Genomic DNA, 25000 nt, shown 5'->3' with positions numbered 1-25000 from the left:
TCTGGATGGCTCTGGATCGTTGGAAAGAAAGTACCGAATCCTAGGTAATGCTTGAATGGGTTTGAAAGGGCTTCCCATAGGATGCAACAACAACCTATCAGACCTATCCTTCGGAGCAGAGAGGCTCAGATCTGAAGCAATTACATCCGACGGTGGAGTCCCTGTAGTTTTCGGATCCGAAAGACTATTTGGTTACTCCATTTTAGTCACTTTTGGAGAAAAGTCCGATGGCAACTTCAGAGCAGAAGGCGGCATTTTTCTTCCCTTGTCCAAGCTTCTGGAGGAAAGGGAGGAAGCTGTGCCAGAATGTGCAGATTTGGAAGAATCCCTCTTTTGTTTTTTTTTGTCAGTCAGAAATGGCCTCCCCAAAGGAGGAAAGTGGAATGCCTTTCAGAATAAGCTTATTCAACTAGACCCCGGTGGTTGAACGGCTAGCAGATGTCACACTCCTCTTGTAAGTGAAGTGGACTCGAATAATAAACACACAAGAAATGCGAGTCACTCAAGGGAATTTTGTGACCACATTTATAACACTTTTTGTAGCCGGCCAGCTTATCCATACTGATATGGCAAAACAAACTACCGGAAAGGAAAAAAGAGAAAAGATTTTTTTTTTTTTTTTTAGTAAAAAAATTTATAGAGGAAAAAAAGATTACTAACAATAGTAGCAAAGAAGTACTGCAGTACAGTGAAAGGGAAAAGGGAGGTAGTCAAAACAGCAGGGGTAAGGGGAAAAAACTAGAAGATGACAGTAGTCAGAAGTGCCTCAATACAGAACGGAAAGAAGGAATAACCAGTAAAAGGGATAAGAAATGTTAGTACTTAAAATAAGTTTAAATCTTAGTGACTGAGAAAAGGTTTGTCAAAAAATTAACTAAATAACCACTTAATTGCCTGAGAACTAATGGAAGGACCACGTCTTCACAAAGTGGCAAACAAGATCTGAGGTAATTGGGAGAGATGCACTATGAGTAGGGGTAGGGTGCTCCAGAGCTTTTTGGTTGCCATGAGCTATTCCAAGGGACTGGATCTGAACCCATATGTGAGGATAAAATGGGAACTGACATCAGGTCAAATGGTAATTGCTTTAGAAAAATATCTGGAAATAGTCTGCAATGATGCAGGTTGTCCCTTTCTCTTACATTCACAAGAAATTAACCACTGATCCGAAGATCTGAAAAAATTAGCTCTGTCAAGATACTACCAGAGTTGTTTGTGGGCATCCAGCAGCATCTCATCCTTCCTCACTCATTTTTAGGTTCAGGAAAGAAAACTGGGAGATGGACAGTCTGACAATGTAAGTTCAGATATCACCTTCAGGCATGAAAGGATTAATTCTCAAAGAAACATTGTCTTTGTGGAAAATAAGACAGGGTTGACTCACCTTGACATCTTGCAACTCAGATATCCTTCTTGCAGAGGTCAGAGCAATCAGAAAAAAATGCTTTCAATGTTAAGAACCTCAAGTCAGCCAGGTTAGCCGATTCACGCTAAGTGTTAGCATTGCTAACACAAATTTGGATTCGCAAGAAGGCAATTTTTTGGAGATCTCTTATGCAAAACACCTTTCAAAATATGTTTTTAAACATCTATATTGAATTATCACTTGAGACAAACTTGCATTATAAAAATAATCAAACCATATAAATAAAGTACAGTTTTGTACCTACCATAAATGTAGATGTCCGATAGGTATGCATCTGCAGTCCTAACATATGGGTTGTCCTGCCTCAGGCAGCCCTTCGGTCGGCCGGATTCCAAAGTCTGGGTCTGGCCTCGGCTGATGTCGCACTTCACCCGACGTCATAGCTGCTGTTTATTGGGTATAAAGGCATCAGCCGACGCCATTTTCCTCAGTGTTTCTTGCCCCAGATGCCAGGTGCCCTCTAGGAAGGCTAAATTTGGATAAATGCAAATAATTCCAAACAGTAGAGAGCAAACAATATAAAATATATGTATATACATATATACAAACAAATACACCATAATAGATTCCCCCAGCTAGCTAAAAGAGAGGTAAATACCCTAGGAATACCACAGAGGGGAAGGAGGGTGGGTAATCCTGACTGCAGATGCATACCTATCGGACATCTACATTTATGGTAGGTACAAAACTGTACTATGTCCTTCAAGGATGCATCTGCAGTCCTAACATATGGGTAGAATACCATAGCCAAACTGGGGGAGGAGGCACTAAGATAAAGATGGTGTAGTTAAGATCCCTTGCAAAACAGCAGTTGCAAAACCTGCTCGGGATCTAGAATATAAGGGGAGATTATAATGCTTGGCAAATGTATGCACGGAGCTCCAAGTAGCAGCTTCTAAAATGTCTTTGGTAGCCACTCCTCGTAGGAAAGCTGTAGTGGTGGCTGTAGCTCTTGTGGAATGAGGTCTGATATTTTCAGGAGTTGTCTTTCCATGAAAAGAGTAGCAAAATTGAATGCAATTTCCTATCCATTTTGAAATTGTCTGCTTGGAAATTGATTTTCCTTGCACCGCAGTTGCATAGGCTACAAAAAGTTGGTCAGTTTTTCTGCTAGATTTAGTTCTGTCCAGACAGTAGCGTAGTTGCGTAGTTGTCTGTGTATATCCAAGGTGTGCAAGGGTTTCTCTCCTTTGTTCTGCGGGTTAGGGAAGAACGTAGGCAAATGAATGGCTTGGTTCAAGGATACCCTGGATACCACCTTTGGCATGAAAGTTGGATTGGTTCTCAGAGACGCTCTATCCTGGTGAAAAATAATGAAAGGCTGCACTGCCATTAATGCCTGTAGCTCGGATACTCTTCTTGCTGAAGTGATTGCCAGAAGGAAAGCAGTTTTCCAAGATAAAAACTGTAAGTCTGCTGATGCTGCTGGTTCAAAAGGGGGTAGTGTCAATTTTTCCAGCACAAAATTGAGATCCCATGCAGGTAGAGGGGTCTCCTTGGAGGTTTAACATTTTTGATTCCTCTCAGAAATTGTCTGAGTAGAGGGTGAGAGAAGAGAGGAGGATCCATATTGTATTCTGCTGAAATTGCTGAAGCATGAATCTTAATGGAAGAGTAAGACAGGCCATTGTGGAACAATTCTGCTAAGTATTCTAGGATGTGTGCTAGGTTTGTCACTGTAACATCTGTGCCCTTTGATGTGCTCCAAATGAGGAATCTCTTCCATTTAGCTGAGTATGCTTTCCTTGTGGAGGGTCTGCGAGACTCCAGGATAATGTCCTAGACCCTCTGAGATAAGACAGCTTGGTTTGGTTTCAAGCAATTTTCCAGGCAGTTAGTTGCAGAGTTTTCAAGCTTGGATGCAGGGTCTTGAAATTGTTCTGCGTTAGAAGAAGAGGCCATAGGGGTAGAGGCTATGAGTTCTCCTGAGACATGTGTTTCAGTAGCGGATACCAGTGTTGTCTTGGCCAGTCCGGAGCTATTAGTATCACCTTTGGCTGTTCTTCCCTGATCTTCAGAAGAACCTTGTACATCAATGGGAGAGGTGGGAATGCATACACTATTAGGGCATTCCAGCTGAAAGAGAGAGAGTCCACCCTTCAGGCTTGTGGGTGGTATGTCCTTGAGCAGAATTTCTTCAGTTGGTGGTTGAGAGGGGAGGCGAACAGATCTATCTCTGGCAATCCCCATTTCTTTGTTATGAGTTTGAAAATGTCTGGATGCAGCATCCATTCGTGAGCATCCGTGGTAGTCCTGCTTAAGCTGTCTGCTAGTGAATTCTCTTTTCCTGGTACAAATATGGCCTGCAGCTGGATATTGAGGTTCAGGCCTAGGTTCCACAGATCCATTGCCATCCGGCATAGAGGGTAGGAATGCGTGCCTCCCTGTTTATGTACCACATGACTGTGGTGTTGTCCGTCCTTATCAGCAGATGTCCTTGCTGGAGGAATGGTTTGAATGCCTCGATTGCATGCTTCACTGCCAGCATCTCCTTTTGGTTTATGTGCAAGTTTAAATGTCCTTGAGACCATAGGCCTTGGATACATTTGTCCTCCATGTGTGCTCCCCATCCTAGGTCTGAGGCGTCCATGGTGATGGTCTGCCTTGGTTTTGGTTTCGTGAAAGGTAACCCTCTGTTGGACTGGCAGGCCTGAGCCCACACACATGGCTATGTCTAGTTTACTTAGTGATGACACTGCATTTATGGAAATCACCCCTTTGGATGTTAAGAAATGTAGCTCATACGTGAATATGGTAATTTATGACCTACAGATCCAAGGTGACACAGACTTAGATCTATTTAATTATTTGACCGCATGCGCCCAATTACCCCACAGTTATATGGCATCCCTAAGATCCACAAATCCCTCACTGATCCACCAATGAGGCCAATTGTTTCAGCCGCTTTCAGTTTATTTGCATGATCAACTTCAACCATATCTTAGTCAATGTGACTCTATCTTACGTGACACCATTGATTTTGTTCAGAAGCTTAAGCAATGGTATAACATAGAGAAGGCGTCTCTACATCTAAGAAGGTACCTTTTGGTAACCCTAGACATAGTATCTTTGTTTACTGTCATTCCAACTGATATTGGCCTGGATTTGTTGAGGGAATTCTTACTCTCATGTCCTGATCCCAACTTCCACAAAATTGATAAAATATGCACTCTCATGGATGTGGTGTTGAGAAATAATGTTTTCCTTTTTAATGAATCCTTGTATCTTCAGCTCACAGGTGTGGCTATGGGTACTTGTAGCCAATACTTATGCCAACCTAGTTTTATACCAGTGGGAAAGGAAACATTTATTTAGTGGTTTGAATCCATATAAAGATAATGTAAAGTTCTTTCAACGATTTGTGGACGACTGTTTTTTGATTTGGGGGGGCACGTTACAGGATTTGAATGATTTTATGCTGTACATCAATTCAATCTCATCTTTTGAAGTTCAAAATGTGTTCATCTGAAATTACTATTAATTTTTTAGATATCAACTTGAGTCTTGACGGTGGTACACTTAGAACAAGCCTCCATAGAAAAGAAGTCTGTGCAGGAAGGTACACTCATGCAAGTAGTATGCATGCCACATGTTTTTAGAGGTACTGTCAGGTCTCAATTTTATAGAGCCAGTAGGTTTAACACGGAAGATCCTAGCTTCTCCGAACAGTTGAATGAGATAATAGCTGATTTCACTAACAGTGGTTATGATGCTACCACCTTAAATAATGAGAAACTAAATGTGCTAGAGGAAAGAAAGTCGAGGGTGGCCCCTGTTATGTTAAATGACACCACAGAAACACAAGCTGTTGGCTTGCCCAATGTGTCCATCCAGAATGAGATGAAAGTAAGATACGTTACTTCGTTTAGTACAAAAACACCATGTATTAAACGTATTATCCATAAGAATTGGCTAATCTTGATGGCATCTGAAGAGTTAAAAGCAATGCTGGGCAATGTCCCATTTGCATATCGTAACATGAGAACCCTCAAGAGTGTCCTCTGTTACAAAGATTTTCCTACAAATATCACAACACATCCATCCAGCATTATGGGCACACGAAAATGTTATAACTGCTCGTGCTGTGATGACATTGATGATGAACATTTAGGTATCTTTGAACACTCAGTCAGTAAGAGGCTGTTTAGGTTCAATGTAACTGCTACTTGTGTCACCACCCACGTGGTTTACCTTGCTACCTGTGTATTATGCAACTCTTTCTATGTGGGTAAAACCACGCGTAAACTTAAAGATAGGATCACAGAACACAAGTCTGAAATCCGAAGATGTGTGGACACTAATGATTTATATAAACACAGGCTATGTTTTGGTGAACAGCATGTATTTAAATTTAAAGCTATAGACCATGTTTCACCCTCACCGAGAGGTGGTGATATCAATAACAAATTAGAAATTAAAGAATACAACTGGATAATTAGATTGATGGGTGACTCACCCCCTGGTTTGAATAGTACTGTCAGCCTTAAACCTATTTTGGTCAGAATGAGTAGATCTAGATTATGAGATTTTCTCTTTATGTATATGATTGTACATGTGATTTTTAGGTTAAAACTTTGCTTTTTTTAAAAATATACATTCTTCCTTTTTTAAAAATACACATTCTTCCTTTTTAAATGTTTTTTGTTTTCATGTATGCATTATGCTGTTGCATTTTTTAGCTTTGCATATTTATTTATTTCTACATGTTTTCTTTTAATGTTTGGGTCATGTGACTTCTTAGCTGCCGGTCATATGACTTTTTTAGACCTATATATACTCTGCATTTGCATTTGTATTTTCAGTATTGATAAAGGATTTTATCCGAAAGCTTTGCTCCTCACATTAAAGTGGTTTTTCTACTGAGAACGTTGTTTGTCTTGCTAGGCCTGAGCCCACCACAGGAATTCCTTTTGAAGGCATGGAATGATTGGTATCATGGTTTCTAGACTGTGACTGTGTTGAGACCATACATTCCTTAGGTACCATTGTAGTTTTCTCATATGCAGCCTGGCATGTGGGATCAAGATTATGCAGGATGCCATGAAACCCAGGGCCTGCAGGACTTTCCTTGCAGTAAGCTGAGTTTGTCTTGTCAAAGTCATGAAATAATCTGGAAGTTGTTTTTGTTTTTCTTCTGTGAGAAAAGCCATCTGAGTTATTGTGTCCAGATCTGCACCCAAAAAGGTTATCCTTTGGGATGGCACTAGTCTTGACTTTTGGATGTTGACTGTGTATCCCAAGGCTTGTAGCAGGTGTATGACATAGGCCAAATCCTTTATCAATCTTGTCTTGTTGTCCGCTTGTATTAGGCAGTCGTCCAGGTATGGGTAGATTTGAATTCCCTGAAGTCTGCAATGTGCAATTACTGATGCCAGGCATTTCGTGAATACTCTGGGCGCAGTAGATAAGCCAAAGGGCAATGCTGAGAATTGATAATGCTCTGATCCTGCAAGAAATCTGAGGTATCTTCTGCAATCTGGTCAGATAGGGACGTGCAGGTATGCCTCCTTGAGATCTAGAGTCACCAGCCAAGACTCCTTGCCCAACATGGGAAGAAGTTGCTATAGGGTCAGCATTTTGAATTTTGGTACAATGAGATATGTGTTCAGTGCGGACAAGTCGAGAATAGGCCTCCATTGGTTTTCTTTTCTTGGTACAAGGAATAGTCTGGAGTAAAATCCTTGGCCCTGTTCCATAGATGGCACCCTTTCTATCGCTTTCATCTGAAGTAAATTTTTGATTTGTCTGAAAGCCTCTGGCTTCTGATTTGGTGGTAGGTTTGGCATTCTGCTCCTTTTTGGTAAAGTGTGGAAGTGAAACCTGTATCCTTTGTCTATTGTTTGCAATGTCCATGAGTCCTTTGTAATGCAATGCCAGTTTTTTGAGAATAAAGCCAGCTTTCCGCCCAGGGGAGCTTCCAGTTGTTCCCTGGTAGGCGGAATCAGAGTCAAGTCATTGTGTCTGTCCTGTGCTAGTGGTTGTAGTTGCAGCTGTGGCAGTACTCCTCTGGTTGGCAGGCTGCCACTGACGGCCCCTGTAGGCCCTTTTGATTGACCTCTGCCTCGAGGGCGTCTATTCCTGCCTCTCTGTGCTCTGGAGGTGTCTGGAAAGGACCAATTCTTGGAAGGCCAGTTTCTGCTGAACCTCGGAGGTTGGACCTGTAGAAATTCCTTTACTGTTTGCACAGATTTAGCTTTTTCTTCCACCTTCTTTAGAATCTCCTGTGCAGGGGAGCCAAATAAACTTTGTTTCTCCATTGGAGCTTCTAGGAGCTTAGCCTTGACATGGTCTGGCAGGGATTGTTCTTTTAGCCAGGCATGCCTACGAATTACTGCTCCAGTCATAGCTGATCTAAATGAAGCCTCCAGTGCATCATAGCCACATTTTAAGAAATGATTACTGACCTGCTGAGAGTTGTGTACCAAATCCTGAAGGGATTTACGGTCTAAAGGTTCAGGAGAAGAAATCTTCTTATTCAGCTGCTCTAACAAATATTCCTGGTACTGTATCATATGGAATTGACAGTTTAAAGCCCTGGCAGAAAGAGTAGCAGATGTATAAACCTTTTTACGCCATCTCTCTAATGCTCTAGACTCTCTGTCAGAGGGTAGGGGATTTTTAGCAGTGGTAGCTGCAACACCTTTGGGCCCTGTGAGATAGTTTCTGGATCTGCAGCATGGGCTTTATACAGGTGGAAGTGAGAATCCGGGACCCTGTAATATCTGTCAGGTTTGGCAGGGGCCGGAAGAAGAGAATCAGGTGCAGAACTAACCTCATTATACACATCATCAATTACAGTTAGCACTGGTGCTATGGCTAAGGGCCTATGCTGTGGCAAATGTAAAAAAGTCCTTAGCCTTTTTCTAGAATCAGGAAAAATCCTGACCCTGCCATTGAAAGTGTTCCCTCATAGAGTGCAAGGTTTCCCCAAAGGAAAATTCTTCAGGAGGGGAGGCAGAAGGGATAGAATCTTCAGCATCTGAATCCTCATAAGGAGAATAGGCCCCTTCTTGATGGTCTGACAAATCAGATCCATCTGTGGAGTAGTCAGAGGAGACAGGTTCAGAGGGTTCAGTCCAAGGCCTTTTGTCTGGTGGTGGTTGGGAGGCCCTGTCTGGGTAAGGTTGGGAACCCCTAATCAAGGATATCAGGTCCTCAGCAAGACTGAGAATCTGAGAACTTGAGGAAGGCCTCTGAGAAGTAGATTTGGCAGGTAAAGCTTTTGAAAGTTTGGCAGCTTTAGCCCTGGAGAAGGCCTTAATAGACATAGAAGCTGAGGGCCTAGCTGCCCTAGGTGCAGGTGTAGATATGTCCAAAGGAATGGTGTCGGACAAATCTTGAGCGCAAGCTTCGGTAGGGATTTCTGAAGCCGACTCAGCCGGGGCCTCTCTGGCCTCGGTTGTCGGAGGTAAGGTTTCTGTCGTAGGAAGAACCGAGGGCTCGGTTTCAGCCGAAACCGAGACACTCATGAGCCTAGCCATGGTTTCAGCGAAACCGTGGGCGATGATGTCTGTCCTTTTCCTCGTTTTGGCCAAATGCGTAGTCGGAGTCTCCGACGGCATTTTATATGCAAAAGCTTCTGCTTCGGGCACCGCGCGGCAAGAAAGACTGAGGAAAATGGCGTCGGCTGATGCCTTTATACCCAATAAACAGCAGCTATGACGTCGGGTGAAGTGCGACATCAGCCGAGGCCAGACCCAGACTTTGGAATCCGGCCGACCGAAGGGCTGCCTGAGGCAGGACAACCCATATGTTAGGACTGCAGATGCATCCTTGAAGGACATCCAAAGAATTCTTCTGCAAACTCCGACCGACGTCTAAGAGTCCGTCGGTTGAAGGAGGCACAGGCTAAACAAGCTGATACGTCGTGGTCTGGGCCTAAGCAGGGAAGGCAGTAAGAATGGAAATCCTTATGAGGTATTTGTTTCCCACAAGTTAAACAATTATTTACTTTGTCTGACATCGGCTGAGGCAAGAAAGAGTCCCCAACGGGGTACTTAGCTTTTTTCGAAGTATTCGGTAGCTGAAATCTCTGGATCTGACCGACCGGCACTTGTGAACAGCTTCTGCTTCGGGCACCGCGCGGCAAGAAAGACTGGGGAAAATGGTATCAGCTGATGCCTTTATACCCCAGGAGCTGTGACGTCGGGGAAAGTGCGACATCAGCCGAGGCCAGACCCAGACTTTGGAATCCGGCCGACCGAAGGGCTGCCTGAGGCAGGACAACCCATATGTTATGACTGCAGATGCATCCTTGAAGGACATCTGTGCAGCTATACATATCCCTTCAAATCAGGTGATCCTAAACTTCCTTGTTCTAATGGGAGGCTCAACTTATCCCACTTGACTCTTGCCTGCTTCCCCTCCCAAACAAAATCCTTCAGCTCTATTACTTACTATCCACAACTTCTTCTATAGTTGCTATAAATATGTTTGACCTGTGTACAAAACTACAGCGACTAAAAAGAGAAGTTATGTACTCACTATAAAGTACAGTTTTGTACCTACCATAAATGTAGATGTCCGAACAGGATAGCATCTGCAGTCCTTACAAATGGGTTGTCCTGTCGTCAGGCAGCCCTTCGGTCGGCCGGATTCCAAAGTCTGGGTCTGGCCTCGGCTGGTGTCGCACTTCACCCGACGTCATATCTGCTGGTCTTCGGGTATATAGGCATCAGCCGACGCCATTTTCCTCAGTGTTTCTTGCCCCAGATGCCAGTTCCCCTCTTGGAAAGCTAAATTTTTGGGTAAATGCCAATGTTTCCAAAAAAGTAGAAGGCAAACACAAAAAATAAGCATGTATGTACATATATACAAACAAATACACCATAAGAGATCCCCAGCTAGCTATTAGGTGGGCAAATACCCTAGAGTACCACAGAGGGAAGGAGGGTGGGTAATCCTGACTGCAGATGCTATCCTGTTCGGACATCTACATTTATGGTAGGTACAAAACTGTACTATGTCCTTCAAGGATGCATCTGCAGTCCTTACAAATGGTAGAATACCATAGCCAAACTAGGGAGGAGGAAGAAGAATTATGGTGTAGTTAGGATCCCTTGCAAAACAGCAGTGGCAAACCCTGCTCGGGATCTAGAGTATAGAGGTAAGTTATAATGCTTGGCAAATGTATGCACGGAGGTCCAAGTAGCAGCCTCAATAATGTCCTTGGTAGCCACTCCTCATAAGAAAGCTGTGGTAGTGGCTGTAGCCCTTGTAGAATGAGGCCTTATGTTCTGTGGAATTTGCTTTCCATGGTAGGAGTAACAGAATCTTATGCAATTTCCTATCCACTTGGAGATTGTCTGTTTGGAAATTGCTTTTCCTTCCCTTCCTGTTGCATAAGCTACTAGAAGCTGGTCAGTTTTTCTATTGCCCTTGGTTCTGTCCAGGTAGTAGCGCAACTGTCTATGTACATCCAAGGTATGCAGCAGTCTTTCCCCCCTGTTCTGTGGATTGGGGGAGAAGGTAGGTAGGTGGATTGCCTGGTTTAGAGACACTCTGGATACCACCTTAGGCATAAATGTAGGATTAGTTCTCATGGACACTCTATCTTGATGGAAGATTAGGAAGGGTTGCACTGCCATTAAAGCCTGTAGTTCCGAAACCCTTCTTGCTGAAGTGATTGCCAGTAGGAAAGCAGTTTTCCAGGATAGGTGTTGAAGATCTGCTGTTGCTGCTGGTTCGAATGGAGGGAGTGTCAATTTTTCTAGCACAAAGTTCAAGTCCCATGCTGGTAATGGTGGTTTCCTAGGAGGTTTTACATTCTTAATTCCTCTCAGGAACTGCCTGAGTAGAGGATGTGAGAAGACAGGGGGATCGAAGCTGTATTCTGCAGAAATAGCTGATGCATGTATCTTGATGGAGGAATAGGACAGGCCTGTATGGAGAAGCTCTGCCAAATACTCCAGGATGTTGGCAATATCTACCTTTGACACATCTTTCCCTCTTTCAGTACTCCAAATGACAAACCTTTTCCATTTTCCTGCATAGTTCCTTCTTGTTGAAGGTCTGCGGGCCTCAAGGATAATGTCTTTAACCCTTTGGGATAAATCTGGGTTAGTTGCTGTTATGTAATGTTCCAGGCAGTCAGTTGCAGAGTTTTCAGGTTGGGATGCAGGATGTTGTAGTCGCTCTGAGTTAACATCAAAGGAATCAGGGGTAGTGTCCACGTTTCCCCCCCGAGACATGCTCCTCAGCAATGGATACCAATGTTGTCTTGGCCAATTTGGAGCTATCAGAATTATCCTTGGACGTTCCTCTTTGATTTTTAGTAGTACCTTGTGCATCAAAGGAAGAGGTGGAAATGCATATGCTGTCAGGCCTTTCCAACTGAAGGATAGAGTCCACCTTCCAAGCAAGTGGGTGGTATGTCCTTGTGCAGAATTTCTTGAGCTGGTGATTGAGTGGGGATGCGAATAGGTCTATTTGTGGCATTCCCCATTTCTTTGTGATGGCCTTGAAGATGTCCGGGTGTAGCATCCATTCGTGAGCATCCGAGGTAGTTCTGCTTAACATGTCTGCTAGGATGTTTTCTTTTCCCGGTACAAATATTGCCGGTAACTGAATGTTGTAGCTCAGAGCCATATTCCATAGGTCCAGAGCCATTCGGCATAGGGGGTAAGAATGAGTGCCTCCCTGTTTGTTGATGTACCACATGACTGTGGTGTTGTCTGTCCTTATCATCAATTGGCCTTCTTTGAGGAATGGTCTGTAATTCTGGATTGCTAGTTTTACTGCCAGCATTTCTTTTTGATTTATGTGCAGGGGCAGCTGATCTGGAGTCCATAAGCCTTGAATGCACTTGTCCAGCATGTGGACCCCCCAACCGAGGTCTGAGGCGTACGTTGTGATGGTTTGGCTTGTTTGAATGTTGTGGAAGGACAAACCTGGGTTTGACTGGCATGTCTGAGCCCACCATAGGAACTCTTGTTTCAGGCATGGGATTAGTGGTATTTCGGTTTCTAAGCTGTGCCTGTGTTGAGACCATAAATTCTTTAGGTACCACTGTAGCTTTCTCATATGCAGTCTGGCATGGGGGACCAGGATTATGCAGGATGCCATGAAGCCCAAGGCCTGCAGTACTTTCCTTGCTGTTAGTTTGTTCTGCTTTGTTAATGCCAAGAAGTAAAGAGGAAGTTGTTCTTGTTTTTCTGCAGTTAGGAATGCCATCTGTTTTACTGTGTCCAGTTCTGCACCCAAGAATGTTCTTGTTTGGGATGGTATCAGTCTTGACTTTTTTAAATTGACTGTGTATCCCAGGGCTTGTAGTAAGCAAATGACTCTTTGTAAGTCTTGTGTCAGCTTGCTTTTGTTGTCCGCTTGTATCAGGTAGTCTTCCAGGTATGGATAAATTTGGATTCCCTGAAGCCTGCAATGAGCGATTACTGATGCCAGGCATTTCGTGAACACTCTGGGCGCAGTAGATAAGCCAAAGGGCGATGCTGAGAATTGATAATGCTCTGATACTGCAAGAAATCTGAGGTATCTTCTGCAATTTTGTCGTATGGGGACGTGCAGGTATGCCTCCTTGAGATCTAGAGTTACCAGCCAAAACTCCTTGCCCAGCATGGGAAGAAGTTGCTGTAGGGTCAGCATTTTGAATTTTGGAACAGTGATGAATGTGTTTAAAGCGGACAGGTCGAGAATAGGTCTCCAACTTTTCTCTTTTCTTGGTACTAGGAAGAGTCTGGAGTAAAATCCCTTGCCCTGTTCTGTAGGTGGTACCCTTTCCACAGCTCTCATCTTTGTTAATTGAGCTATTTGTTTTAGAGCTTCTGTCTTTTGATTTGGTGGTAGGTTTGGCATTCCTCTTTTTACTGGTAAGGTGTGGAAATGAAACCTGTAGCCTTGGTCTATAGTTTGCAAAATCCACTTGTCTCTTGTGATATAGTGCCAGTTTTTTGAAAATAAGGCTAACTTTCCGCCTAAGGGTGCTGCTATTTGTTCCCTGGTAGGCGGTGTCAGAGCCAAGTCACTGTGATTGTCCTGTTGCAGTGGTAGTGGTCGTTTCTGTGCCTCGTTGGTTATTGCCTTGCCACTGGCGTCCCCTGTAGGCACCTCCTCTGGATTGATTTCTGCCTCTGGAACGTCTATTCCTGCCTCTCTGAGATTTAGAGGAGTCTGGAAAGGACCAATTTTTGGAAGGCCAGTTCCTGCTAAACCTTGGGGGCTGAACCTGTAAGAAATCTTTAACTGTTTGTACAGATTTCGCCTTCTCTTCCATTTTCTTCATTACTTGTTGGGCAGGAGAACCAAATAGACTGACCTTATCCATAGGAGCATCTAATAGCTTTGCTTTAACATGATCCAGCAAGACCTGTTCTTTCAACCATGCATGCCTTCTTATAACTGTGCCAGTCATGGCTGGTCTAAATGAAGCCTCCAGTGCATCATAGCCACATTTTAAAGAATGGTTACTAACCTGCTGAATGTTATTCACCATTTCTAGAACATATTTCTTATCTAAGGAATCATCAGAGGACAGTTTCTTAGTTAACTGATCAAGCATAAACTCTTGGTATTGGATCATATGAAACTGACAGTTCAAAGCTCTAGCTGAGAGAGTAGCAGAGGTGTATACTTTTTTACCCCATCTCTCTAAGGACCTGGACTCCCTTTCAGAAGGGAGAGGGTTTTTCGCTGAGGTCGAAGCTACTGCCTTAGGCCCCTGGGAGATAGTCTCAGGATCTGCAAAAGGAGCCTTGTATAAGTGGTGATGAGTGTCCGGTACCCTGTAAAACCTATCGGGCTTAGCAGGGGCTGGAGGTAAAGTATCAGGAGCAGTGCAAACATCATTAAATGCATCATCCACAACAGGAAGAACTGGAGGTATAGCTAAGGGCCTATGTTGCGGTAAGTGTAAAAAGGTCCTAAGCCTTTTTCTTGAATCTGAGAAATCTTGTCCCTGCCATTGGAATTGCTCTCTCATGGCATGTAAGGTTTCCCCAAAGGAAAATTCCTCTGGTGGAGAGGCAGAAGGAATAGATTCTTCAGCATCGGAATCTTCATAAGGAGAAAAAGGAGCCTCTGGATGGTCTGTATTGTCTGTATCATCAGAAGAATCATCTGAGGACACTGGTTCAGGGGGCTCTGCTCTAGGTCTCTTTTCTGGAGGTTGAGAGGCCCTGTCTGGGTGAGATTGGGATCCCCTTATTAAAGAGATGAGATCCTCTGCCAGAGTAAGCATTTGGGAACTGGACCTGGGCCTGTGAGAGGGGGGCTTAACAGGCACAGACTTAGCAGTTTTGGCTGCTTTAGCCCTGGCAAAGGCCTTTATAGACATGGCTGCAGGAGGCCTAGCAGCACCACGTGCTGGGGTAGAGACATCCAAAGGGATGGTGTCCGATAATTCTAGAGAAACCACATTAGTAGGCAAAACTTCAGCGGCCGATTCAACTAGGGTAGAAGGGGCCTCGGTAGTAGTCATGGATTCGGCTGAAGATTGACCCGTTTGCTCGGTTTCGGCCGAAACCGAGACACTCGCGGTTTGCTTAACCTTGGTTTCGGCCGAAACCGCGGACCGCGAGTGTCGGTCCTTTTCTTTGCGTTTCTTAACAATTTGAGTAGTCGGAGGATCCAACGGCATAATGTACGCAAAATCTGAGCCGAAAAACTGTTCAGCAAACTCCGACCGATGCCTAAGCGTTCGTCGGTTGAAGGAAGCACAGGCTAAACAAGCTGCTACGTCGTGGTCTGGGCCTAAACAAGGTAAGCAGTAAGAGTGGAAATCTTTATGAGGTATTTGTTTCCCACAAGTTAAACAGTTATTCACTTTTTCTGACATCGGCTGAGGCAAGAAAGAGTCCCCAAGGGGTACTTAGCTTTTAGAAGTCTTAGTAGTATTCGGTAGTAGTAATCTCTGGATCTGACCGGCGGGCACTTGCGAACAGCTTCTGCTTGAGCGCACGGCAAGAAAGACTGAGGAAAATGGCGTCGGCTGATGCCTTTATACCCGAAGACCAGCAGAGATGACGTCGGGTGAAGTGCGACACCAGCAGAGGCCAGACCCAGACTTTGGAATCCGGCCGACCGAAGGGCTGCCTGACGACAGGACAACCCATTTGTAAGGACTGCAGATGCATCCTTGAAGGACATCGTTCCATCTGTGTTGTTCATTTTCATTCTTACTCAATTAAATGGTTTGGATCCGATCTTCAGATCAGACTGCTATTTTCTACAGATTCTAGGATCTGCATCCCAAGCACCTCCCTTACCCATAATGCCCCTGACCATTAGAACACCTTCGATAGAGTTTGCTGCTATTATGTGCATTATATTCCTACAATACAACAATGCTATGACAGAAAAGCGATAGCTGAAAATCAGGAGTTCAAAACGGGAACTATGGTTCCTAGCAACATCTTGGTTAGGTCTCTCCCAAGGACAGGGACAGGGGGAAGGAGGGGGAAGTTGATTAAGAATGAAAATGGACAACACAGATGGAATATTGCGGTGAGTACACAAGTTCTCTACCTGATCTTGTCATTTTCATTCATTACTCAATGAATGGGATAGTCACCAACTACAGTAACTTGGATAGCTTTCATGGAAAGACGTTCAAGACTACAGCGGAACCAAAGGCAACTGTATTTCTGGAAATAATGTCCAATTTGTAATGCGCAATAAAGGTATGACTATTAAACCAGGGGGCAGCTACACAGATATCATCAATAGAGGCTACAGCCCAAAAGACTGCTGATGTAGACATTGGCCTAGTTGAATGTGCTTTCGGTTGTTCCAGTAAAGTAATATCTTTCCAGGAATAAATATACGAAACACAATTTGTTATCCATTCAGTCAGAGTAGTTTTAGAAACCAGTTTCTCCAAACTTTTATTAGTAAAAAGAGACAAATAACTGAAAAGGTTTTCTGAACTCCTTGTTCCTATGCAGATAAAAATGAAGTTGCCTATGTACATCAAGATGATGAATGGTACATTCTCCTTTGGTTTGAAAGTTGGGGAAGAAAACTGGCAAATCGATGACCTGGGTTTGATACTGGTTTCAGAGGCAATTTTGGTAGAAAGTAAGGATCTGTATCTAAAGTGACCCTGCCCTTGTGAAATATCAAATATGGTGGTTTGGAAGACCATGCTAGGAATTCAGATACTCACCTTGCAGATGTTAGCACCACCAGCAAAACAGTTTTCCAGGAAAAAAAACCTGAGATCCACTTTAGCTGATGGTTCAAAGGGTGAAAAAGTACGAAGGTATGCAAAAACCATAGTGAGGTTCCAAGGTGGAGTAGGTCCTTTACTGGAGGTCTAAGAAGGTACCCTTAAGAAAGGCCTTTCATAGTTTCGATGATGCTAAAGGAGAAGCATTATCACAGATGTGACAGTGCAAGATGGCTGCTAACTGAACCTAGACAGTGAAAAAACTTGCTCTGCTCTGGAAAACTGAGGCAAGGATATCTAGAACAGCTGGAAGCAAAGTGGTAAAGAGATCTAATTCTCTCTGATGAGCCCAAATAAAAAAAATGTTTTCCATTTATTTCTGTAAATTTTCCTTGGTGGTGGTTTATGAGAAGAGACTGATTTTTCGAATTGGGGAGGAAAGCCTGGAATGCTTAGCCATCATTGGAATTGGAGAAACCATGCGGTCAAACTGAGGCCTGCACTAGCCTGGTGAACCTGGCCTGAAGAGTGCGACAGAAGGTCTGGACTGGGATCTAAAGTCCATGGAGGGCATACTAAATGAGACCAAAGGAAGGGGAAACACACTTGTCAAGACCAGAAGGGGGCAATGATGATTACTTTGCTCTTCAACCTAAGTGCCTTCTGAAGAAACTTGAGGATGACAGGCAGGGGAGGATAAGCATAAAGGAGACCGGAGGGCCAAACATGGACTAGAACATCTCTCAGTGTCTGTCCCTGAGATGGGATAAGGGCAAAGAATCTGCTGCATTGTTGTTGAGGAGAGATGCAAATAGGCTGCAGCAATGTTGACCCCATATGTGTGGAAGATCATGGTCGCCACGGACTGGTTGAGAGATCACTCTTGATGCGCGAGGTTAGTCCTACTGAGCCCGTCTGCTAGAATGTTGGATTTCCCCAGTATGTGTGTTGCTACAAGAAAGCAGTTGGATGAAATCACCCATTGCCACACTCTCACTGCTTCTCGACAAAGGGTGTAGGATTTGGTTCCCCTGTTTGTTGATGTACCAGGCATGATATCAGTTTGTATTCCAATAGTCCCCTACAGAAAGAAAACTATGAAAGGCCTGCAATACTAGAAGCACCACTCTCATCTCTAGGACCACGTGAGTTGAGCAGTCCATCCCCAAGTAATGCCCCCCTCCACACACACACACACACACACACACACACACACACACACACACACACACACACACACACACACACACACACACACACCCTAACTGGGAGGCATTCGTGGTCAACATAGCACTGGGGAAGGAAGGATAAATGGACAACCTTAATCGATCTCTTTGGAGTGGACTCACCAAAGATGAGAAGTTCTGCACACTTGAGACAGTTTTAGCAGGTGATTCAAGGGGTAACAATGAATGGACCATTGCACTGCTAGGGTCCATTGGAGAGTTCTCATATGTAAGCGGGAATTGAGAACTAGAGTTACAGTAGCAGCCATCAACCCTAGCGCCTTGAGGATCAGTCTTGCTGGAGGAATAGGAATGGAAAGAACCTGTTTTATGTGCGTTTTCAATGTAAGAATTCTGTTCAGAGACAGAACAGCTACATAACTGACTGTCTCTAAAGCGAGACCCTATAAAATCTACAAACTGAACTGGTTGAAGATGAGAGCATCCTGACGGCGATTCCCAGTGATATCTGTCTTTTATTAGTAGATGCCTGGTTGGTGTGGTAAGGAGCCAGTTGTCTAAATAGGGAAACATTCTGGATCCAAGCAGTCTCAGGTGATCCTCAAGGCGCTAGGGTTGATGGCTGCTACTGTAACTCTAGTTCTCAATTCCCGCTTACATATGAGAACTCTCCAATGGACCCTAGCAGTGCAATGGTCCATTCATTGTTACCCCTTGAATCACCTGCTAAAACTGTCTCAAGTGTGCAGAACTTCTCATCTGATATTCATTTGATGAACACCCGGGGGGCTGTGGAGAGAACTCTGAACTGATAACGACTGGCTCCCAGCTGGAAATGTAGATACTTTTGACAGCGCATGTTCATTTTGATGTGATAGTACGCATCTTTGAAGATCGACTGAGCACATCCAATCATCCTTCTGAAGGGGCAGAATTGACTGAATCATGGCCATCCAGAACTTGGAATTTTTCACAAACTGGTTCAGATAGCTTAGATCCAAAACAGGTCTCGGGTCCCCTGTCTTTTTTGGCACTTAAAAGAACCTTGAATAAATTCCAGATCCTGTTTGGTCTGGTGGGATCTCCTGGATGACTCTTGGTCTATCAACTTTGCAATTTCTTGAACTGCTAGTTCCCCTCTGATTGGGTGAAACATCGGGGATAATTTTCCTTGATTTTACTGGAATCTATAAAAAGGGTATGAAATATCCACTGAATATGATCCTTTGCACACGAAGGTCATTTGTAATGGCTAACCAAGTGTCTTCGTGCAAGGAAAAACTCCCCTCAACTGCTTCCAGAAATGGACAGTCGGGCAACCTTCCAGGAATGCTGGAAAGATCCGTCTGAGAAGGAATGTCAAGATCCTTGGTTCTGCGGACCACCTCTGCCATGAGTGCTGTCTACCACTGTAGTTATTTCCCCTCTGCCTCTGGGAGAAAAATTCCCACTCGACTACTGGAAAGGACCTTGAGATTTCTTGAATTACATTTTCTTACCAGTGTGCTGATTCCTGGAAAAGGGTTTCTGTGGGGTAGAAAAGTGAATTCCAATAGCAGACAAAGCCTTTCTGTCCTGTTCACTATGGGAGAGAACGACTTTCACTGTTGGCTCAAACAAGGATGATCCATCAAAAAGAGCACTGATGAAGGATGCCATCAAGGGTTCCTCAAAATCTCATAATCACATCCAGACATGTCTCCTTATGGATATGCCTGAACCAGTCGCCCCCGAGGTACGTTCTGTGGCATGCAAGATCAACCTCATGGACGCGTACGTGATCAATTGTAGGGTGGTCACTCATGAGGAAAAAGACTTTTGTTCCTCTGCAGACATGAACTCTGGGGCAGAATTACAGAGTTCCTTTACCAAGTCCCTCTGTAATCTAGTGAAATGTGCTAGGTAGTTCAGCAATCACAGGGCGAATGTCACTAACTCATACACTCACTTCCCAAACATGTCTAAAGCCCTAGACTCTCTGTTAGTGGGATGGACAGTGGAGCTTAGTTCGGCAAGCTCCCTTTTGGTGGCTGCCACAACAACCATGGCATCTAAGGGAATTCCCTTTTGTCCAGTACTATCAGCAGGGGCACTTAATATTTTGTCGAGGCATTTTGGAATAGGTTCCGTGGAGTATGGTTCATTCCATGCCCTGTGGGAGACTAGATCCGATCCATAAGCTCATCCGCTGGGTTGTTAACCCAAGATGTGAACAGGCCAGAACTGAAGGCTTCCAAGAACACAGATTCCTTCAGGGAAGGAGTTTGGAAGACCAACCACCTTTCTGGAGAAGGATTTCTAAGATGCCTCCAGATAAGACATCTTCCAGCTGGGTCTATATTAAAAGCCCGAAACCACAAAACATTGAGCGTATGTACATTGACACAAAGGTCGAAGTTCATACTCAGCGAAACACTAAAAGAGCGAAATCCGAAACACTGAACATGTTTCCTGGTCAGCAGCATGATGGTGGGGATAAGGAAATATATCATTTTCCCCACTGTAGTGCTGTCTCGGAGTTGGTATATTTAGATAGGGGATGTGGGGGGTGCAGGGGGGCTTACTCCCTGCAAAAGCATGTTAAATTAATTATTTAGTATTATTTTTTTACTTACCTGTGTAGCGCATTTTGATGACAGAACTCGTCTGGCATTTTGGATTTCGCTCTGTGTGTCGATGTATAAACACTCGATGTTTCACGGTTTTGGGCTTTTAATATAGACCTCTTAAGCTGGAGATCTAGCAGACCCTTCCTCCTCATTAAAGTCGTTGTCTTATGTGAGGGATTCCTGTGGGAAATCCAAGTCCCTCCTCTTGCACATCCTTTTCAGAGGTACCTCCTCAGTGGGATGTTCCAGGGAGCTCCTTGGATGGAACTGCTTGGAAGCTCTTCTGAGCTGGCTGTCCTTGAGATGTAGGATGTCAAGGCTCAGACACAGGTTCCAGAAAATGACTAGTGTATGGATCCAAATAAGGAAGAGTCGACACTACCTCAAAGGCAGTGGGACCCAGAGAAGCAAAAAACAATCTCACTGGAACCGAGGTTCCAGGTGCAGATAATGCCTGAGCCACCCCAACCCACCACTAAAAGGGAGAAGTTGGAGTGAACTATCAAGTGTCAAAGCTCCAAGAGGAAGCGATGGTCAAAAAAAATTTTGGGGTCTAAGTCAACCAATCCGCTCAGACACTGATGCTTCGGCTCCTACAGCAGTCATGCTCTAACAGTGTCGGAGTCGACTGGGTCAGGGAAGTAAGCCAGAATCACGGTTAAAATAACCTTTGGATCAGATGGTTCGACTCCAAGGGCTCTGAAATAGGTGGTCAGATCAGAGGAGGAGTAATTACAGGTTGAAAGGATGGCTGACAGCTCAAAGATCCGATTGAAGACGGAGCTGGCAATACCCCCATCTGGAACTGTGCTCCGAGGAATTTCCTTATCAATCCACCGCCACTTTGGAAAGACTACAGGAAGACCTAATAGAAAAGGATGTGGAAGGTAGCATTGAGGACTTCTTGGGTGTTTCCTGCAAAAAGGGAGACCTCAGTTATGGAGACACCAGCTCCGGACAGAACTTGGGAGCACAGGGCCAAGGAGAAGGAACAGTAGACTGTCGGATTTATAGTTATGTACTTACCATAACTGGCATCTGTGTCATCTGTAGTCACCATTCATCACGTTAGGGTCTTGGATCCGATATTGAATCCAAGCCGGCATACTCAGAACACAGCTTAGCTCAAGCTCCTCCCCTCCCATAATGCTGTGCTGCTCTACACTCCTCAGATCGAGTTTGCACAAGGAAGGAAGACAGATAAATCATAGCAACCAAACAGAACCTCCAAATCCAATCAATCTTCCAGGCAGGGGGCTGGAAGGTGGGATCGTGATGAATGGTGACTACAGATAACACAGATGCCAAGTTATGGTAAGTACATAACTATAAATCTGATGTTATCTAGTCACCATTCCTCAGGTTAGGGTCAGAATCCCGAGCTACCTAAATCCTGGGAGGTCTCAAGGAAGGACATGCCGAAGAACTGTGCAGCCAAATGAAGCCCTTCCTCTGGAAATCAAATCCAGCTTAGAGTGGGAAACAAATGTGTGGGGAGAAGACCACGTTGCTGCCGCACAAATGTCATCTACAGACCGACTATCTGCAAAGGCAAGGGAAGTAGAAACTGCCCTGGTTAAATGAGCCCTCACTGGTGTAGCTAAGGAAATACCTTCTGAAGAATAAATAAAGGAAACACACTGCGGAATCCAATGAGAAACCGTGACTTTCGAAACACCCCTGCCTTTTCTATTAACAGAGAAGGCCACAAATAGTCGGTTTGAAGGCCTAAATTCTTGCGTTCGATGTAAATAAAAGCGAAGTTGACGATGAACGTCCAATGTGTGCAGAATATATTCCCCTTTACTGGAAAAGTTAGGGAAAAATACTGGTAAGTCAATACATTGGTTGATATTCGCTGGTAAAGCCACTTTAGGCATGAAGAATGGATCAGGTTTTAGAGACGCAATGTCCTTGTGAAAAATTAAACAGGGTGGCATGACGGTAAGAGTTTGCAATAAATAGGGTGGCTTGATGGTAAGAGCTTGCAACTCTGCTCTCTTTGCCGAAGTAATTGCCACTAAAAAGGCAGGCTTCCAGGAGAGAAATTTAATATCGCACAAAGCTGCTGGCTCAACGGGAGGTTTTGTTAAAGCCTGAAGCACCAAAGTCAAATCACATGGACGAGAAGGATGTTTAACAAGAGACCTTAATAGAAAAATCCCTTTTAAAAAAGGCCTTAGAGAGGCGTGCAGAAAAGGTTGAATCACCACCAAGGTAAAAATTTGAAATGGCTGCCAACTGTACCTTGACAGTGGAAAAACTAGCTCCTTCTTTAAAGAGAGAGGTCAAGAAGAGAAGTATTTCAGGAATAGGGGCGGAGAAGGGGTCTAAATTCTTATTCTTCGCCCAAACTGAAAACCTCTTTCATTTACTGGAATAAACTCTTCGGGTAGAAGACCTTTGGGAAGCAAGAATAATCTCTTCCATGGGTGAAGCTAGCCTGGACTTAGCCAAAATCACTGGAAGTGGACATACCACTCTGCGAGACGTAGGGTCTGAAGAATCGGGAGCGGTAGGAAAGAAGGATGGGATAGCAAATCTGGAACTGGATCAAGAACCCAGGATGGATGCCTCAAATGAAACCGTAGTGCCGAGGCCAAAACGGGGCAATGAGGATAATTTGACTCAAGGCATCTGGGTTCCTGAAGTACTCTGGGAATTAGGGGTAAAAGAGGAAAGGCATACAGGAGACCCGGAGGCCAATCATGGGAAAGCGTGTCCCTGGGGGATCCCCCTCTGGGGGGATCAATGCAAAGAAGTTGTTGCATTTGTGGTTGAGAGGAGATGCAAACAGATCACAGTTAGGATAACCCCACCGACGGAAGATCTGTTGAGCCACCACAGAGTTCAGGGACCACTCGTGAGGGGTCAAGATAGCCCTGCTCAATTTGTCCGCCAACGCGTTGGTTGCGCCGGGAATGTGCATTGCAATGAGAAAGTGCCCCATGGCCATCGCCCACTCCCAGACCCACATGGCCTCGCAACACAGCAGATAAGAACGTGTACCCCCTTGCTAGTTTATATAATACACAACGGCCATGTTTGTCTAATAGAACCGCATTCGTCCCATGAGGATGGAAGTCCTGAAAGGTTTGCAACGATAAAAGGACTGCTCTCGTCTCCAGAACGTTGATGTGCAGTTTGGTCTCTGAGGGTGGCCAAGTCCCTTGGACCATCTTTCCCTGGAAATGCCCCCCCCAGGAGGAAAGCGTCCGAGGTGACTGTCACTACAGGAGCAGGAGGAATGAAAGGCCTGCCTTGCTTGGAGATCCAGAGATCGAATCCACCATGAAAGATGCTTGTGACATACCGGGGTGAGCCGAATTGGAAAAGACAAGGGGATGCTGCCACACTGACCACTGAACTGCAAGGGTCCACTGAAGGACCCTCATGTGGTACTGAGCCATCGGAACCAAAGAAATGGCTGCAACCATCGATCCTAGAGCCTGAGAATGAGTGAGACTGGAGAACAGGTTAGCTCCAGCAAGGTCTGAACCTGGCTGTGAATAAGCGATACTCTTCGAGGAGGCAAGGCTGCAATCTAAGAGGTGGTGTCCAACAGAGTGCCTATGAATTCCAACTTTTGTGTTGGAGTCGGGGAGGATTTCACAATGTTCACTGTGATCCCCAGGTGTTGGAAAAGGGAGAGAATGTAGTGAATACTGTCCAGTAGTTGATGCCTTGTGGGGGGAAGTTAGGAGCCAATCATCCAAATAGGGAACCGTCCTGCAGTTGGAGGTGAGCTGCTACCACCGCCATACATTTGGCGGACAAGTGGGGGGCTGAGGTGATATTAAAGGGCAGGGACCAGAACTGAAAATGGATTCCTAAGCGAAAGTGGACTCCCAAGCAAAAGCGGAGAAATCTCCTGGACAGCTGATCCATCTTCACATGGTAGTACACATCCTGGAGGTCTACTGAGTACATCCAGTCATTGCTATGCAACTGAGGCACAATCAACTGCACAGTGACCATCCAAAACTTCGACTTCCACACAAATTGGTTCACGCAGCCGACAAGGTCTTCCCTTCCTGTTCACTGGGGGTCAAAGTTTCTTTCACAATGGGACCAAAGAGAGTGGAACAATCATAGGGGGCATTAACAAATAACGTCTTGAAGGCCTCTGCAAACTCACTCAAGCAGAGTTGGGCATGACACCCAATAGCGATACCTGAGCCAGCAGCCCGTGAGGACCCTTCTGCAGCATTGGAAATTAATCTCATGGACGACTTCACCACTGAATGAAGGGTTGACAGCTTTGGAGAAATAGCCTTGAATTCCTCCTCAGACATGGATTCAGAGAGGGATGAAGACAGTTCTTTTACCAAATCCCTCTGGAGATGGGTAAAATGCCCAAGGTAATTTAGAGCTTGCAGACTGAAAGCAGCCAAAGCGAACACCTGCTTTCCAAATTTGTGCATAGCCCTCGACTCACGATTAGGCGGATGGAGAGAAGTACAGTTGTGTACATTTACCATAAATGGAGACGTTTGAGTGTATTCACTGTTGCAGTCATTACATTTGGGTAATCCTGCTGGCAGGTTGCCGTCAGTCGGCCTGAATTCCAAAGTACTGGGTCCTGCGTCGGCTGTTGTTGCCCCTTCCCTGACTTCAGGGGTATAAAAGATGCGGCCAACGCTATTTTATTTAGTTTTCT

General features: G+C 44.7%; 1 protein-coding gene across 1 annotated transcript in view; it reads right to left on the bottom strand.

Moving 5' to 3' along the window:
* LOC122799591 (sialomucin core protein 24-like) overlaps positions 1 to 20359 on the bottom strand; it is a 1278225-nt gene extending 1257866 nt beyond the window's left edge. The window contains exon 1 of the mRNA XM_044068789.1: positions 20347 to 20359. Within this exon, the coding sequence (XP_043924724.1) occupies positions 20347 to 20359 (13 nt within the window). The remainder of the gene's footprint in view (positions 1 to 20346) is intronic.
* Between the last annotated feature and the right edge of the window lie 4641 nt (positions 20360 to 25000).

This window comes from Protopterus annectens, chromosome 1.part0 (genome assembly GCF_019279795.1).
Source record: "Protopterus annectens isolate FY-2018-M chromosome 1.part0, PAN1.0, whole genome shotgun sequence".
Taxonomy (NCBI): domain Eukaryota; kingdom Metazoa; phylum Chordata; order Ceratodontiformes; family Protopteridae; genus Protopterus; species Protopterus annectens.
This window is presented reverse-complemented; position numbering and strand designations above follow the sequence as displayed.